At 52.9% G+C, this 18,200-nt stretch overlaps 4 protein-coding genes across 6 annotated transcripts; all 4 read left to right on the top strand.

Moving 5' to 3' along the window:
- The first annotated feature begins 44 nt into the window (after positions 1 to 44).
- Positions 45 to 1,143, top strand: LOC112877278 (probable calcium-binding protein CML21). Its single transcript, XM_025941521.1, has one exon. The coding sequence runs from the start codon at positions 336 to 338 to the stop codon at positions 993 to 995; it is 660 nt and encodes a 219-aa protein (XP_025797306.1). The 5' UTR covers positions 45 to 335; the 3' UTR covers positions 996 to 1,143.
- Positions 1,144 to 7,043: 5,900 nt separating this feature from the next.
- LOC112875422 (dolichol-phosphate mannosyltransferase subunit 1-like) lies at positions 7,044 to 9,924 on the top strand. Its single transcript, XM_025939269.1, has 8 exons — positions 7,044 to 7,347; positions 8,304 to 8,403; positions 8,520 to 8,553; positions 8,633 to 8,709; positions 8,807 to 8,832; positions 9,108 to 9,272; positions 9,347 to 9,461; positions 9,555 to 9,924. Exons 1-8 carry the CDS (start codon positions 7,241 to 7,243, stop codon positions 9,657 to 9,659), a joined length of 729 nt encoding a protein of 242 aa, XP_025795054.1. The 5' UTR covers positions 7,044 to 7,240; the 3' UTR covers positions 9,660 to 9,924.
- Positions 9,925 to 10,262: 338 nt separating this feature from the next.
- On the top strand, positions 10,263 to 12,886 carry LOC112875423 (60S ribosomal protein L24-like). Of its 3 annotated transcripts, none has more exons than XM_025939271.1 (6): positions 10,263 to 10,419; positions 10,929 to 10,972; positions 11,094 to 11,169; positions 11,261 to 11,362; positions 11,843 to 11,991; positions 12,502 to 12,886. In XM_025939271.1, exons 2-6 carry the CDS (start codon positions 10,962 to 10,964, stop codon positions 12,647 to 12,649), a joined length of 486 nt encoding a protein of 161 aa, XP_025795056.1. In that variant the 5' UTR covers positions 10,263 to 10,419; positions 10,929 to 10,961; the 3' UTR covers positions 12,650 to 12,886. The 3 variants fall into 3 exon arrangements, with proteins under 3 accessions (XP_025795056.1, XP_025795057.1, XP_025795058.1); XM_025939272.1 differs by having other exon boundaries at positions 10,339 to 10,419; positions 10,900 to 10,972; XM_025939273.1 differs by lacking the exon at positions 10,263 to 10,419 and adding an exon at positions 10,545 to 10,569.
- A 3,581-nt stretch (positions 12,887 to 16,467) lies between these two features.
- LOC112875421 (NAC domain-containing protein 2-like) lies at positions 16,468 to 18,036 on the top strand. The gene is made up of 2 exons (XM_025939268.1): positions 16,468 to 17,135; positions 17,252 to 18,036. The coding sequence occupies exons 1-2, from the start codon at positions 16,665 to 16,667 to the stop codon at positions 17,720 to 17,722; spliced, it is 942 nt and encodes a 313-aa protein (XP_025795053.1). The 5' UTR covers positions 16,468 to 16,664; the 3' UTR covers positions 17,723 to 18,036.
- Positions 18,037 to 18,200: the final 164 nt, after the last annotated feature.

Below are 18,200 nucleotides of genomic sequence, written 5' to 3'. Positions count from 1 at the left end.
TGCACAGAGACCGGTAGAAAAAGCAGATTGGCGGCTGTGCAAATTCCTCGCCGGTTGCCTGGAACTTGCTCTCCGTTTGCCGCCCGCTGATGATGCTTGCCCAAAAGCTACAAGCTCTCCCAACTGTCCCCCTATATATTTGTCGCGGGTGAATCTCGAAGCCACAGCCCGCACAGGTCCACCGTCCACACAGTACACACACCCACACGCTGACACACATGACCGTCGTTCCATCAAGCAGAGGGGTCTAGAGATCTTTTTTTTCTTCAAAAAGCAACACACACAAAGAAGAAAGAACAATTGAGCAGGGCTTGCAAAGATGCTGCGGGATTAACATGTTGGATCTGGTCCCGACGGTTTTCGACCAGCACGGCTGCCTCATCGTGTCGGTGTCATCTTTCCTGATCATGGTCCTGCTCCAGCTCCAGCCTCTGGTCGACAACTTCAGCTCGGCGAGGAGGAGCATACGCTCGGCGTCGCGGGCGGTCGTGCGCCTCCTCGCCCGCGACGACAGCGTCGTCCTCGGCGCGGACGACGACGAGGAGGACGACAGCGGCGTTGGCGGCGTGGTGGCACCTCCGCGGCAAGCTCGTCGGCATTGCGAGCGGTGCGCTCGTCGGAGGGGCGCGTCGCGGCCGGACGTCGCGGCGGTGATGGCGAGGCTCGGGCTGCTGCCCGGCGGCGGGGTCGACGGCGCGGGCGGCGGGGATGGCGGGGAGGCGTGCGGCGGGTGCGAGGCGGCGTGGGCGGTGGACGACCTGCTGGAGAGCAAGGTCGCCAGCGAGGCCGAGCTGCGGGAGGCCTTCTACGTGTTCGACCGCGACGAAGACGGGTTCGTGAGCCCCAGCGAGCTGTGGAACGTGATGCGGCGGCTCGGGATGCCCGAGGGTGCGCGGCCGGAGGACTGCCGGAGGATGATCGCCGCGCACGACGCCGACGGCGACGGCAGGATCAGCTTCCGCGAGTTCAGGGCCATGATGGAGAACGCGGTTTGATGATCCGTTAGTGAGCAGCTTGCTTATTAGCGCGCCTTGCGTTGTTTCATCTTCGATACTTGTTTTCGTTGGACATCGATGAGTTGGCAATTAGCATGCATTACTGTGCTTGTAATCCATACATGTTAAGCAGCACTTCAAATCTCACTTGAGCAGTTGAGCTAAGAAGCAACTGCTTTTGAATAAAAAATATGTAAATTGAAATCCGGAGACCGGAGGCCTGCATTCTCAGTTGACTGGTGTCTGAACATGGCACGGCCGTCTTAGCACTGACGTCGGGTTCCCTGATCCCTAGTGCTATACGAAGCTTGAATCTTCATGCACGTTAGCGCGTGCCTCGTGCCATGTCTGGAAAGGGGGAGCGTTCTAGTCAGCGAGTCATCGCGACTCCATGGCTGGAAGCTTGGAACTGGAAGTAGCTCTCCTGGTTTACCCCACGCCACCGAGACAGCGTCCTGTGTCGTGACTGACTGGGTCGGGTTCCTGGACTCGTTGCAAAGTTTCTGATGCTGTTAAGGCGACAGCGCGATCGCGAACAGCAGCAGCACGGATCATTCCGGAGTCCCTGATGCTGTCTGGTTTTGATCGAAATTAAGTGGGTGCTCTCACGCGAATCTTTGCCTGTCGGCGACAAGCCGGTTCATATGCCTGCGCGATCGAATCCGGCGGATCCCTGAAATCTTCTTAATCCTGGCCGGTCGTGATGCGGCCCCGTGTATGCAGAACACAGTCGCCGTTCGTGCCTGCACGAATCTGGTCGGGCGGTCGGCAGGCTGCTAGTGCGAGTGCATCCGCCGACCGCTGATGCTGTACGCGCCGCGCCGCGCTGGCCAGTGCTCCACGGCGAGCCGACCCCGTCGCGCGAACACGTCGCTTGTCGGTTTCGTCAGGAAAACGCAGAATCGCCTCCGTTTCCTGACGGCCCATTAGCATCTCAGAGGAAACAGTTCCTGATGGAGGCCCACCACACTGACGGCCCATGAGTTAGCCCACCACACTGAATCGCGATGGACACCGAACTGGCAAGCGAAGTGCAAGAACACAAACTGAATCCATGTGCACCGAACAATAACGAGTTCCCACTACCTAGATAGAGTTGGTACTTCTCAATGCAGCTCGTTACCGTCAGGTAGAACCGAAGCTAGCACTTTGCTACCTGAATACTACCCAGAGCCTGAATTTCATCAAGTTTCCTGCCCATTTTTCACCATAACATTACTGAATGTCTGAATTGTTAATTAATCCAGCGGTGAAGGGTGCACATCTAATCTGCTCTGGAATGTCAATCTATGCACACGGAATTCTAGCATTCGATGTCTGCCTCTGAACTGACGATGGCTGTGCACACCTGCAGGTCAAGTGATACCTGAAGCAGCTGCCGGCAGGGCTGCATCACTGCCACGAGCACGGCATCCTGCACTGCGACATCAAGGGCTCCAACCTGCTCGTCAACTGCCACGGAGTGCTCAAGATCGGCGACTTCGGCCTCGGCCCTCGCCAAGTACTACGGGCCCGGCCGCCGCCGCCCGCTCACCGGCCAGTGCCCGGTGGTCATGCTCTGGTACCGCGCGCCCGAGCTGCTGCTGGGGGTTCACCAACTACTGCGTCGGCAACGACCTCTAGAGCGCCAGGTGCCTCCTCGCCGAGCCCTTCTTGCACGAAGCTCCTCTCGTCGCCGTCTTCTTCCTCCTCGTCCACGACGGGGACTCGCGGACGGTTGGGCGGTGGTGGTGGTGGGGGGGGGGGGGTGGGCGGGGGAGCAAACACCTAGTGCGACGAAGCCGGCAGCGGGTGCGTTCAGTTTACTGATGCCAGCGCAGACGCACGACGACGGAGGCCGGCGTTGGCGGCGCGGCCTCACCGATCGTTGTGTTATTTTTTCAGTAAGCCCCCTAATTTGGATCCGATATTATCCAAATACCCCCCTAATGTGGATCGAGATTATTAATCCCGATCCATTTTTTACAAATACCCCCCTAATTTGGATCGCGGTTATTATTCTCGATCCGAATGTTTACAGAGAACCCCCTAAGTATTTACAGATAGGTCCTCCTCCCGACCTCCCCCTGGCCCCTCTACGGCGGCTCATCTCGCTCGCTCTTCCCCTCCTCTCGCGGATTCCACCGGCGCGCCTGTGGCGGCTGCACCACCACCTCCCGCCGCAAACCTCGCTTAGCACCTTCCTTTCGCCCTTCCCGTCCGAAGGAGATTTGCCCTCCGGCAGCATGCTCGGCCGTGGCTACGTCGACGCGGGACGGCTGCGGTGCGGAATCAGAGGCGGCGGAGGACCAGCCTGCAGCGTCTTCCGGCCGCGAAGAGAGGCGGCAGCGGCCGGTTGACTTCATCGCAGAACATGTCCCGAGGAATTGAATTTTGCTAAATGGTAGTTTGGACGAGATTCCTGCATTCCAGACAGCGCGCGAATGGCTGGATGGCAAGGTGGATCATTAACCGTTGCCTCTGATAATTTTCAGGTGGAACAGCTGTTCAAGGTGTTCAGGGAGAACTCCCATGGAGATTTGACGGAGGCACTTGCCGATGCTGCTGCAGGGAGAAGTGGAGAACTCCGGGCTGCTCTTCTTCCAACCGGTGCAGCCGCGAGCAACGGCGTTGGACGTACCTGGCATGGCAACCGGCGCGCACTGCTCCTGCTGACCGGCGACCACTGCTGCTCCATGGCGAACCGGCAGCGCGTGGGCACATCGGCGGCCAGGTCGAGTACTTCTGCGCGTGCCTCCGTACCTGAACGTACGATGCACAATTATTGCACATTATGACGAAGTTGCCACTACGATTCAGCTTCCTCGTGGAAGGAGTACTTGCTGGATCCCAAAATGCAAGTACCATAAACGCATTGACATACCCATTTGGTCAGGGATTTCAGGATCTGCTTACCTGTACGGTGGTCTTGGTACCGACGTGCTTCTCGATCTTCTTCCAATCGCCGCCGAACTGAATAGCAGAAAGAATCAATTATCACCATATCGGTCCATTTTTCTTTCTGGTCGTCACTGAAAGAAACAAAGATTCAGACCCAATCTCTGAATGCTGAACGGCAGCAGAGCTAGTTCTCAATCTCACACGACCAGCTCGTCGAGGAACCGCCCGTGCTTACCTGACTTCTCTACTTGAAGCAACTGCAGTTACGTCTATGGTTACCTGTTCTTTGTGGTAAAGAAATTGTCTTTTATCAGCCTAAGTCGCTGTTCAGTCGACACCGCAGCAGAACATCTGAGTGGCTAAGCCACATATTAGCCGCTTAGGCGATCGATTCTAAGTGAAGCCGTCGACTTGAAGACGTGGAGGCCGATTTGCTCTGCTTTCCCAAGCCTGACGAAACTGAATCCACTAGTTTCTGACGAAGCTGAACCTTGCATGAACAGCGAACTCCTGACAGCCACAGCTAGCACGACGGCTGGGACTGGGATCCCCTCCTCTTTCTTGTACCGATCTGGCTATTTCTCCGCTCGGCCGTTTGATCTCCTCGCGTGTTTTGCGGAGGCTCCCTTCCTCCATTGTTTGTACACGGGCCGAGTACGATTACGAACCCCCGGCAGCCAGTAGATTGAGATCGACGCTACCGCTGTTACACGGTCGAGTACGCGCCATCCAACTCTTTATAAACAAACACTGGCCGGAAGTGTCTTGCGCCACGCACATTCACCTGCGATCTCCATCTTCCCTAACCTCCCCTCCTCTCTCGCCGGAACTCGAGAGCCCGAGAACCAGTTCCGTCGACATGGCCGCGGGCGACGACACGTCGTCCGTCGCCCTCCTGCGCGGCCTGCGCTCCGGTGCCGTCGACTCCGCCTTCGTCCACCGCATCGACGTCTGCTCCGCCGCGCCCGCGGACCTCGTCGCCGACCTGGAGCCGGTGCCGGGAACCGATCTCGCCGAAGACGGCTACAGCAGCATATGGTATTTCTACTGCCCCAAGCGGTACAAGAACACCCAGGGCAAACCAAGCGGGCATAGGCAGCGCGCCATCGCCGGCGGCGACACGTGCTGGCACTCGGAGACACGCCCGAAGCCCGTCAAGGGTCTTGACGGCGCCACGCTCTGCAACCTGTCCTACGGGCGCAAGGAGGGCACGGGCAGATCGTTCAACCGCATGGGATGGTGTATGACTGAATACGACGACGACGAAGGCGGTGGCGGTGATGGCCACGTGCTGTGCAAGGTTTATCGCTCGTCATCCTCTCTCGCCAGAGGGAAGTTGAAGCCGTCGTCGTCCTCCACCAACCCAGCCTCGTCCGAGCAGACGGCCCAGCGCTCTTCTGCCTCCAAGAGAAAGGCAACGGCCGACCACCCTCAGGCGCGGCCGAACAAGATCAGCCATGCGCAGGCCTGCGCCAGCAGCAGTAGCTACGCCTGCGTCGATCAGGACTTCTATCAGCATGTGGATCATCAGGTGCAGGAGCCCTTGCTTACTGATGACCAGACGATGATGCCAGTGGGCATAGATTACGAGTCCCTGTTCCTAGCCGAGGAGGAGCAGGAGCAGGTTCTGCAGAACACACTGATGACAGCCGAGGAGGAGCAGCTTCAGCAGAACAACTTGGTGACGGCCGAGGAGCAGCAGTTTCAGCAGAACACCCCGTTCACCATGGACGGCTTGTTGGGCGGCCCGGGGTACGACGAGTACAGTAGCTGCTCCTCGAGCACCCAGCTCACCATGGACGAGTTGTTCAGCAGATCCAGCGGATGCTACGGCGCGCCGACAGCAATGGCACCGCCTGATGCCGGCTTCTTTGAGGGCCTCGCCTTCTGATGTGTAGCACTGGCTAGAACTAGCTAGTAGCTGATGCATGTGCGGTTAGCAGCACGCAAGTTTTTGATGCACAAATGTCGCTTGGCACCACCACCGGTGCGATGTAAGATGACTCGGTGTTACTTCATTTTGGGGAGGAGCGCCCGTAGTCATTGCCCCAGGGATGTAGGCTAAACTGGCCGAACCTCGTTAACAAATGCCGTGTGCCATTCGTTTATATGGTTGTTTAAGATACGCTTTTATGTTCATGATCACTTTCGCGTTCATTAATCTGATGCTGCCGTTAATCTGAGGCTACCAATGTGTTTGTACTATTGGTGGTATTCCAACATGGATTTCTGATGTGCTTACAGCCACATGGCTAGAATTTAGTTGTTGCGGTTGGTCTCTGTCAATTCATATCCTCTGCTTTGCAAGTCTGCAGTTGGTTTCTACCAATTCATGGCCTCGTCGTCGTTCTGTTTAGTGCCGGCCGACTCAGACGATGCAGCAGAGCTTTTGCCATCTGGTCTGACGATCATATCTGCTGCAGATGAGGCCTTAAGAGCAGAGAGACTAGGAACATGCACTTCCCTCCAAAGTTCACATGCCCTGCATGTCTGAATGTTCTCGTTTTTAACAAGGGCATTTTTGTTGCTGGTTGATCCCATTTAGTTGGTCAGTAGTCAGTACTGCTAACAACTGTAGCACTGAAGATGCAGGTCCCTTGTATGATTGTTCATCCAGTGCTACAAGAAGATGAGACACCCTGCCTCTGCAGTCAAGCATTGTTCACCACTGTCTGATGGGATGGTGCGTAGAGATGTTGAGACGGTAGTAATCCATAAATCTGTTTAGATCGTCGATGAGAAGTGCTGAAACATTCGTATACAACACCAGAATTGTAAACAGATTAAACAAAATAAGTGCTGAAATTCAACAGAAGGACGGCGTTAATTTAGGTATTGAATACTGAAAAACTTGTGTTAAAGAATTCATTAACAAAACTGGAAACACGCGTACTTTCACACAACTCAACCTTCGAGCAATTCATTAGTAAAATTCTCCACAACACCTCTTATTTGACTTTCAATTTTTTTTAAATCCAAAATAGATTTTGGATCTAAAAGATGTCTAGACTTTTCTTCTTGGCGGGCTGGCGGCCTAAATCAACGAATGTAGCAAATAGACTCCGGGCTTGGTCTGGGCCACAAAGCTGGGCTGCGCAGGCCTAAGCCCATTCACAAGAGATTAAACTTGGGCCTGGGCGTCCTAGCGAAGCCCAAATCATTCGTTGTTCGCCGCTCCGGCGAAGGCTGGACGTCCTCGTTCATCTCGCCGCCTCGTCGGTCCTCTGCAACGGCGGCTGCGGCGACAAGGAGGATCAGGGTCATATCCGCGACCACTCGCTCCACCAGCCCCAGCCTGTGGTTAGCCCCCGACGGAGCGCTTGCCTGAGGGGGTGAGATCCACTGCTGGGTCCAGTCGGCCGCCAATGGAAGCGGCGGCGGGCGGCAAGCGCGCGTACAGCATCATCGTGCCCACCTACAACGAGCGCCTCAACGTCGCCCTCATCGTCTACCTCATCTTCAAGCACCTCCCGTAAGCACAATTCGCCTGCCGTCTGGCGGTGATCTGTCCCTCCCGCCTCGTGATACCGCTGTATCGAGATTGTCTTCGTGGACCAAATCGTCGGATTCGAATTGGTTAGGTGCGATCCGGTTTTGTGTGATTAAAATCGGGACACATTAGATTAACGCCTAACAGGACCTGATCTTATCTGGTTGTGTGAATGGAACTACCCGTATCTGTTTAACAACCTTTGTTCAGAGATCCAACTGCAGGCACATATGCATTATAAAGTAGAATCACTTAACAGCCCATTATGCATTCAAATTGATGATAGAGAACCTTTATGCTCTCTCTTTCATGCAATTCGAATTCTGTTGTGACCAATTCGAAGTCTGTTGTGACCATTAGCCAGCAGCCCTGCCTTGAGCTCTGCTTGCGTTTTTCGGTATAGAGTTGCAGAGTTCTAATGATGCCAGTTCTGTTGAAGTTATCCCTGTTCACTTGCTTTTCTGAGAACAATAAATGAAACGATTTCTACTGATATTTTGGCAATATGCAAGGTAGGATTTGCTTGTTTGTCGAAGTCTCGAACTGTCACAATAATGCTATGGTCGGCTTAGCAGTTTTCATCCTAGTGCTGACCTGTTGAGTGTTGCCTAATTCACTATATTAAACTAACAAAAACTTGAAAAACTCTCTATGAGTTTATCAGCTATATATGTCAAATGGGTCATGAGAAGCTCTCCTAATTGGAGATCAAATGCACTGTTACGTATTACAAGTCTTGACTTGTTCCATATCCCTGTTCTTAGAAGAGCCCTCTTAGAATGTCATCATGCATCATATCAACATCATCTAAGTTTCACTGTTTGGCTGTTTGCTGGAAGCTTGCTAATTTTCTGAAACAGAAAAAATGTTACATTCATATAGATATGTTGCCAAATTCTTACATATTATACAACCTGACTTCTATTTTTCGACCCCAGGGATGTGAACTTTGAGATCATTATCGTGGATGATGGTAGTCCTGATGGAACTCAAGATATTGTAAAACAATTGCAGGAAGTGTATGGTGAAGATCGTGTTGTAAGCATCTTCTAAAATATGCTCCCAGTCTCCTTGAAGTTTTTGTATACACTGTCTCATTTTTTATGTTATTTGGTACCATGGCTTAATGCATTGTCTTTCACCTGACATGCCAGTTACAGCGAGCTAGGCCAAGGAAGCTAGGACTTGGTGAGCTTAGGACTCTGATTTGAGTTTCTAATGAATTTATGCCATCCGTTTGTATTAAGTAGCAACTGCAAATATCCAGGTACTGCATATTTACATGGATTAAAGCATGCCTCGGGGGAATTTGTTGTTATCATGGATGCGGACCTATCTCACCATGTATAAACCTATCACCATTTTTGTTTTTTTACATTTTTTCGCTATTCAGAATATTTTTCTTCCTAGCTTGCTAATGATGTTTTCCCACTCTGAACAGCCAAAGTACTTGCCAAGCTTTATTAGGTAAGAATCTTATCTCTGAAGACATATGAGTTTTTGGATTTCTACTACATGTTGTTTTATGGATATTAGTCCACATCCTCAATCTAATTTTTGCGTGCAGACAATTCTCAGTCTGAATGTCTGCTGATCTGAAAATATCTTTAGTCACAAAAAGATAATAATATCACAAGTTTTTGAATCCAATAGTTGGTCACTTTGGGCCCTTCACTGAGGCTACTGATATGAGTTAGCTCAGAAAAATGTGCCTTTTTTAATCATGTTCTTTCCTTAACCAGGAAGCAAAAGGAAACTGGTGCTGATGTTGTAACTGGCACACGTTATGTTAAGAATGGTGGTGTCCATGGTTGGAATCTCATGCGCAAGCTAACTAGCAGAGGAGCAAATGTTCTTGCACAGACATTACTACAACCTGGAGCTTCAGATTTAACTGGATCGTTTCGGTGTGCCTTCTTTTATCTCGAACAGAATAAACACCTTTCAGTCAGTCTTTTGATGAATATTAATTTGACAATAGGTTATATAAGCGAGGTGTCCTGGAAGATTTAATCTCCTCGTGTGTCAGCAAGGGCTATGTGTTCCAGATGGAGATGATTGTTAGGGCTACTAGGAAAGGTTATCACATCGAAGAGGTATGCCAGTGTGATGTCTCATTTTTTATATGTAATGATCATCTCTTAGCTCTAGTAAATGAAATGAAATCTTGGCTGCCCTCCTGTCTTCAGGTTCCAATAACGTTTGTGGACAGAGTCTTTGGAATTTCAAAACTTGGTGGGTCTGAGATAGTTGAATATTTGAAAGGCCTTGTGTATCTGTTGCTCACAACGTAATTGAAGATGTACTGTAGGCATCTAACTTCCTGGGTAAAACCGTGTTACAGAGACTTTTGCTGATGTGTCACTGCAGCTTGAGTTGCGCATCACACTACTTATGCCTCCCAACTTGCGAATGGATTATTGTACACAGGTCTTGGTTTGTCGGTACATCATTTCACACAACATGGTGCCCCCTCCTCCCTATCGAGTTTCAATATACTTATTTTGTTAAACGGTTTATAATTCTGATGACATGGAATACAAATGTTTGCTACCGTTAGGACTTAGGCTTAGTGTGTGGTTTGGCCTGTATGCGTCTGCGGAAACTGTTGCTGAATCTGATACCCATCAATGAACTAGAACCTTTATTTTTTATCTCATCTCGACGAACTAAAACTGTGAAGCCAGCGACGTCTTTACAAATTCTTCTCTACATACAATGGCTGCTGAGAGGCAGGTGCCACGGGCCAGGGGTACTCAAATTCTTCTCTCTGTTTCCAGCCTTATACGGCCCAACCTCCAAAATCAGATGCTCGCTTTACAGCCCAAGCAAAGTCACCCAATTTGCAGCACTTTGCTCGAGTCCTTCACCGGCCCAGGAGAGAGGTTGCATGGCGTGCCGGTCGGTCCGTCCACTGGAGTGCAACCAGATCGGACGGCCTCAATCGTCCTCATCAAATCCCTGCTGAAATAGCAAGGGCGGCGCGGGTACCATCGGAAGAAAACCCTAGCTCAGAAGGCCAGCAGCCGGGCCCGGGCACCTGGTGCTTGCACGGTGAGCCTAGTTCTCCGATCCTTCCCTCAACTTTCTGGGTCCCTGTTTCGATGTTGCTTGATTCTTACGTTGGATTGCAGTATACAATTCGTCTTATGTTGCAAAAAGGTGATTTTAGATCCTTTAGGAGCAGAACCGAAGACTTGCGGGGTTAGTAATTTTACAAATTTATGAACGAGTTTGTAATTTCTGATGGTATGGAGATCATTCCTTGTCCCTTGGCCGTGTAATTTAGCAGCAATAAGATCGTGATGTTTTATGCTCATACGCAGTGCAGTTACATGTGTATGCAAAGTCTTGTTAGATTGGCTCCGGTGTTAGTTTGGATAGCTTGCAGCGGTGCTCATTAGCAATTTAGCATGTGCCTCTAGGCTACTTTGTTCAGAGTTCTGTGATACTCCATATTTCATACCATGTGATCACATGTCCAGTTGTCCTGGTGTGGGATATTGAACTTTGCAATACTTCTTGCAATTGTAGATTCTGATATCACTGCTTGTAATTCCTAGGAGGAGGATTGAAGGTTCGTTAAGGCAGAGAAGATGGTTCTCAAGTACGTACTTCTGAACTTCCTAGTTCCTACTTCTTTAGTTGCTCCTTCTCTGCTTTGTCATTGTGCACACGTGCCATAGAATGCAAAATCATTACTTATTTGATAAATTGTGTCAACACAGGACAGAGCTATGCCGTTTCAGTGGTGCCAAGATATACCCGGGAAAGGGTATCAGATTCATCCGTGCAGACTCTCAGGTACTTCTTAGGATTCCTATAGTTTATTTCCTTCAAACTATAATCTTTGGGACTAAACTAAATTGTGCTGCATGCCCAAACCAAATTTCAGGTCTTCCTTTTCGCTAACTCCAAGTGCAAGCGCTACTTCCACAATCGCCTCAAGCCGGCCAAGCTTACATGGACAGCCATGTACAGGAAGCAGCACAAGAAGGTCTGCAAATGTCTCCTTTTGTAACTGCACATACTATAGTTCATCTTATGGCTAATCATATACATGGAGTGAATAGTGACCAGCGTTACCTTGAAGTATGTAAGTGTACAATGATCATGTAGTTAAAATTTTGACTCATTGAGCTTTCACTCTTTCGGAAGTATTAAAAGCCACTGGTAACTCTTTGGTATTTCTGCAGTGTAACATGTCATTTCATCTTTTTTTTCCTCCATTCTTACTGGTGTCACTTGCCAGTGTTTACTTATGATCCTGAAAAGTGACATGTTTGACTTAATGAGTCAGTTACCATGTTTGTCAATATCTATCTGGAGTATAAACTTTAAGTATTGCATAAATCATGTACAACTGTCTACCCACTGCTTTGCCAGTTTTCTGTACTACTGTTCTAGTCATTTTTTGACGTACTCTTTTTATTGAACTACAATCTGCCTGACTCCCTGAGTTTTCGTATGGTTACAGGATATCCATGCTGAGGCTGTCAAGAAGAGGCGCCGCACCACAAAGAAGCCATACTCCAGGTCTATTGTCGGTGCTTCCCTTGATGTCATCCAGAAGAAGAGAGCAGAGAAGCCTGAGGTTCGTGATGCCGCCAGAGAAGCAGCTCTACGGTAAGTTCTCTTTCTGCATTTCTTCTAGTTGCTGTATGCATACATCAAATGAGTTGCCTAAGTACAACAATGACATGTTCATCTGTACAAGTGTACAGTAAAACTATTACATCAGTGTTGAGTTGGTTATTATCTGATGTGGAGTTGAAACATGGTGAACTTCAAATATGCTGGTTATGTGCTTGGAGATGTTATTGCCTGTCTTCTTTTTCTCTTTGCTCAGTACGACATTGACATGGTCTTTGAGGCCTTATGTCTTAGATTAGAGTATTAAAACTAGTATAATAATGATGAGTTTTGGTGACATAGTGTTGTTGCATGCTACGAAACTAAAATTTCTATTTATATGTTCTGTCAAAATTCAAAGGAATTGGCTGTAATGTTCTAGGAAGAAAACTAAGGAGTATCTTGAGTAGCCATTATTTCAGTATGTGTCTCCGAACAGCAAATAGTCCTGTACATGTCTTTAGAGAGGAGTGTTTACTGATAATTGGAATCTTTATATAACAGTGAGATCAAGGAACGCATTAAGAAGACTAAGGACGAGAAGAGAGCTAAGAAGGCCGAGACGGCGAAATCTCAGAAGACTGGCGGGAAGGCCAATGCTCCCAAACCTGCAAAGGGCCCCAAGCTTGGCGGTGGCGGCGGGAAGCGCTAGATGCTACCGTTGTCTCTCGTGGATGATCAAATCTGATATAGTTATATACCCTAGTACTTGTCTTTGGAGGAAGTTTTTGCCATACCTGTTCTTTTGCTGTCTAAGCTACAAGGAGTATCAGATGTAATACCATAGAGCCCGATGCTCTCGTTGTACCGTGTTTATCTACAGAGTTCAACACTATAACCATATCAATGTTTTAGGATCTATAAAAATGTTCTTTTTTTTTTCTTATTATTGCTGAGATTGTCATCCTTGAGCTTATATCTAAGCTCGCCGCCTGTGTAGCCAAAATCTGTCTGTCATCAGTATGGTGAATCAGCCGGCTGTTGCATCCTTTTTCTGCCCTTCGTTTCTCTATGCTACGCATCTGTTGGTTTCCATGTGACATCGCGGCCCTTTGTTCGCGTGTCTCGCGGCCGTGGTGCGCAGCTGAGGTTCGTGCTACAGAGAACCGGCACCGGGCCGCTTCCCACCTCTCTTCAGATCGGTCCTTTGTCCCCTTTGCCGAGCACCTCGTGCACTCACGCTTCGAGGCTCTGCTCTTGCTTCTGATTATGCGACAGAGTGGTTCTAACTACAGATGGTTCTCTAGCGATCATTTAGGATAAACAAATTTCAAGGAATCAATCAGTATAAGCAAAGCCTTTTTTATGTGTATCTTATTAGTTTATTTTAGAGAACCACTTTGCAGTGGCAGATGCAAGAGTACAATTGGGGTGGGAGGGGAGGGGGGAGGCCTTCTTCCTTTTCTTACCCCTCTTCATCCATGGTTGAAAAAAATGTTGATCGGCTTTGAGGGCTCCAGCCCCCTGCCCCCACGCTTGATCCGTCCGTGCCACTTTGCACGTAGAACCTGAAAGTAATTCTTTATGGAATATTATTTGGAAAAATGATTCCGAATTGCTAGCGATTACTTAGAATCAACTCTATAAATGAACGAAATGATTCTGTATGAAAAGTAAGGAGAAAAGCCATTCTTTTCACCTTATATGCATCTTAGTTTGTCTTGGAGAATCAGTCGAAATTATCTGTGAAATATAATTGGCCGAAAAATGAGTCAGCGTGGGATCTGGTCAGATAACTCTGCCGCTGCCCCCTCCCTGTTCCGTAGTTGATTAAGGTGCCGCGGCAGGTCTCTCGCGGCAACCTTGTACGGCTGGATGTTTCGAACTTCTGGGGTCAGCTGAAGCCCTGCCGAGGAAGAGCTGGAGCTGGCTCTGCCATGACATGCCGTCAGCTCAGTAGCATCGACGGCCGGTCAACGACGAGCTTACGAACACGCGGCGTTTTCTTCAGGAATCACGACATGCTTGCGGCTGGATTAGTGGATAGGTGGCCGATCGATTGGGGCAGGCAGGCACGTCGGCCGCTCATCCCACGCGTCACGATGTCGCCGCCAACAGTTACAGCTTTCCGGATGTCGACGCCGTACGCGCAGCTCCCCACTTCTTGCCGTGCCAGCCGCAACACGTGGTAGGTGGTTGCTCGAAGAGCACGCCCCACGTACGGCCGCCGTGCCAGTGCCGACTCCAAGATTTTTCCGCGGCGCACTTTTCCGGTGGCCTCCCGCGCTGGCGATCGATCGCCGGATATCCTCCCCCACCCCCCCGCGGCAGTCCTCCGACGAACGTGGCCGCGCGGCAGGCAGCCTTCGTACGATTTCGACCACCCGCTTCGCCTCCCGCGCGGGAGGTGCCACCGCTGCGCGGCGCGATCGCGATGCTCCGATGCTGCTGTGCCGCGACGCCGCCTTCAGCTGCCTGCCTAGGCTAAGGCTTCCGCCGCTAGTTGACCAGCGAGCACCTGTCATGCCAGTTCAATGCACGGGAGAATCACCGTAGTACCGGCCGAAACGAACGTCTCGGCTGAACCCTGTCCAGGTTCGATGTCAATGTGGCTGGTGGTGATCCGTCCAGTGAATCACCAAGCTGCCCGAGGAAAGCCTACTGGCCACTGGTGAAAGCCGCCGCTGCAACAGAGGCATCGGTGTGGCCACCAGCAAGCAGCTTGGGTATCAGCTCGCGTTCCCACGGCACGAGCGTACTCCCCTCGGCAGCCAGGTTCAGCGCACCGGACAACTGTACCGATCACGTGCCAGCTCAGCTTGTACCACCACGTGTTGCTTTCGATCCCACGCCGGCCGCTCCAGTGATCTGGATAAGAACCACGCTCGAGGACAAGATAAGCAGCGGGTACGACCGATCCCCGTCGAGCACGGTTTCGCACGCGGATCTCCCTCTGCCCCCTGCCGTGTCAGTCGTGCACGGAAACGTACGGCCCCCGGCGCATCAAGGTGCCCCCATTTCCCCGGACCCCTTTCCGCTACCCGCACACATGCAAATCGCCGCGCGCCGGCCGAGATATTTCCCCGCCGCCGTAGACGAGCGAGCGCCGGAACACGGCAGGCGCCGCGGCCGCAGTCCGCGAGCACGCCCGCCCGCCCGCCCCGCACTGACACCCGACAGCGACGCCACCGCGGCTCCGATCGTATCGTACGGCCCAACCCCCGACCCGGCCACAGCCAACCACGTCGCGCCCCCGCGACTCCACCACGTGCCGCCGGCGGCCTGCCTGCCCAGGCCCGCGCTCCATCCCAACGGCCAACCCCCACGTACTCCGGCGCTTTTTCCGTGCGGGCGCCGCCGCCGGGGTCACCGGGGCGAGACTCGTGTCGACACGCGTCCGTTTCCGCGCACACGTGCCGATTACATGTAATCGGATCGCCTCGGCCGGTTGCCCCCATCATTGCCCGCCGCGCCGGCCGGTCGTCGGCCCGGCATGCGCCAGGCGCGCCGCGGTGGCTTGGGCTCCACGTTACCACGTACGCCGGAGGAACAGCGCGGGAAGGCGTTAGAATATTTTTTATTTTATTTTGCGTGGGGGCGATGAGGGGATAGGGATGCTGAGGTAGCGGTCGAATCTTCTGGATGCACGCCGAGCGGGCGCGCATGTGGCCGCCCTCTGGTAGGCGTGATCGCGATTCGGACGAAAAAATGGTGGACGAATGGGGGTTGGGGGCCCTTCTCCGTGACACGGGCATATGCCGTCGACCGGGATCACGACCATTCCACCATCTGAGCTTTTACCCTTCCACCGCCTATACAAAAGTGCGAGCAGTGAAAGAAACATGTGCGTCGTGGATTTAATTTTTTTTCAGCTGGGTTTTGCGCTCATAACTCGTGAAAAATAAGTAGCTTGACGCGAGGCGATAAGCACGTACCATCCGCCGTTGACAGCGCACGGAGGAGGCATCCTTTCCGGCCTGCACTGCAGACATGTGTACCTCATTTTTCCACCCAATTCCAAAAGGGGGGAAAGCTCCTGATGTGTACACGCCCAAAACATCGCACCTAGCCCCTGCATAGTTTCTTCCCATTCCGGTACTGTACTACCACATACGTTTTCCCAAAAACGTTGCCATCCAATCCAGCCACAGGAAGGATACCCGTCCGCCTCGAACCGCGCGCCCCTCGGCCCCCTGGCTGGCTCGTTGCACGCCTGCAGGGGCGCGCGGCCACCGAGGCACCGCCGCCCCGGCCAAGCGGCATCGATGCGTCCCAATTCAGCTGAGGTCGGCCGTGACGCCACCCGCCCCGGCCCCGTCCAATCCCGGGGCGCTGAGGTGGCCGTCCACGAGCCTCCCCCACCTTCCCCGAAGCCACCACCTCACCCCGCTCCCCGGCCACACGTGCCCTCCCGCTCCCGAACCCACCTCCGCTTTCCCGCAGCCGCCGACCCGCATTGACCACCCCTCCCCTCCCCCGCCGAAGCTTCCAGACCGCCGCCTCCGCCCCTATATATTCCTCCCCCGCCCACGGTTCCCAGCTTCAAGAACATCGCGGAATCCACAGGACACAGCCAGAGCTCGCTCTCAAACCACCAGCAGCAGCAGCCGCCGGAGCTGAGGGGAGCGTTGCGGTTTCGGAGTGGGAGGGAGAAATCAAGGAGCCAGCTTTAGTCTAGTCTGCCGATCAATTGCAGCTTCAGCTTCGCTGACCGATCAGCGACCGCCATGGGAGTGCCGGTGAGGAGGGAGAGGGACGCGGAGGCGGAGCTGAACCTGCCGCCGGGGTTCCGGTTCCACCCGACGGACGACGAGCTGGTGGAGCACTACCTGTGCCGGAAGGCGGCGGGGCAGCGCCTCCCGGTGCCCATCATCGCGGAGGTGGACCTGTACAAGTTCGACCCCTGGGACCTGCCGGAGCGGGCGCTGTTCGGGACCAGGGAGTGGTACTTCTTCACGCCCAGGGACCGCAAGTACCCCAACGGCTCGCGCCCCAACCGCGCCGCCGGCAACGGGTACTGGAAGGCCACCGGCGCCGACAAGCCCGTCGCGCCGCGGGGGCGCACGCTGGGGATCAAGAAGGCGCTCGTGTTCTACGCCGGCAAGGCGCCGCGCGGGGTCAAGACCGACTGGATCATGCACGAGTACAGGCTCGCCGACGCCGGCCGCGCCGCCGCAGCCAAGAAGGGATCACTCAGGGTAAGCCGATTGATTCTCTGAATAATTTTCTTTCTTCTGGAAATTGAAGACGATCGCGTTGATCGATTTGGGTGGTGGAACGAATTAATAATAACTTAATCGATCGATTCGTGCAGTTGGATGACTGGGTGCTGTGCCGCCTGTACAACAAGAAGAACGAGTGGGAGAAGATGCGGCTGGGGAAGGAGTCCGCCGCCGGCGCCGTGGCCAAGGAGGAGGCGATGGACATGACCACCTCCCACTCCCACTCGCAGTCCCACTCGCACTCGTGGGGGGAGACGCGCACGCCGGAGTCGGAGATCGTGGACAACGACCCCTTCCCGGAGCTGGACTCGTTCCCGGCGTTCCAGGACCCCGCGGCGGCGATGATGGTGCCCAAGAAGGAGCCGCACGCGGACGACGGCAACAACAACGCCGCCAAGAACAGCGACCTGTTCGTGGACCTCAGCTACGACGACATCCAGAGCATGTACAGCGGGCTCGACATGCTGCCGCCGCCCGGGGAGGACTTCTACTCGTCGCTCTTCGCGTCGCCCAGGGTCAAGGGGAACCAGCCCGCCGGCGCCGCCGGGTTGGCCCCGTTCTGAGCTGACGCGGCATGTCAACCATGTGACTATGTGAGGACGGTGGATGGCCGACGAGGAGACGGCGCCGCAAGAGGCTGCGGCGGCGGCCTCTGTAAATACAGCGTAGGAGTCGAAGAAGAACCTGAACCTGAACCTGGTCGGGGTTGCAGGGTTACGAGTGTGGGTGTAGCGTACATGGAGCCGGCCCCGGTGGTGGCGCCCGGCTCATTCTTTTGTTTTCACCTTTCACCGCAGACGGTAGATTACTCGTATATGTGTAGCTCTTCCCTCTTTGTTCAACAGAACCGAAGAAATTTTGCTGCTGTTCCTGTTTACTACTACCGTGCCTGGGCCCCGCCCCGCCTACCCATGTGTCTGTATTCGTGTTATGTTGGCAGGATTGCAGAGTTTCCTTTTTCCCTTTTGAAGGTTTCGGGCCTGGCATGCGCACTGACAGTCTGCAACAGGCATAGCCAGGCGTTACGGTTAAACTGTTAGA

The sequence above is a fragment of the Panicum hallii genome, chromosome 9, assembly GCF_002211085.1.
Source record: "Panicum hallii strain FIL2 chromosome 9, PHallii_v3.1, whole genome shotgun sequence".
In the NCBI taxonomy this organism is placed as follows: domain Eukaryota; kingdom Viridiplantae; phylum Streptophyta; class Magnoliopsida; order Poales; family Poaceae; genus Panicum; species Panicum hallii.
This window is presented reverse-complemented; position numbering and strand designations above follow the sequence as displayed.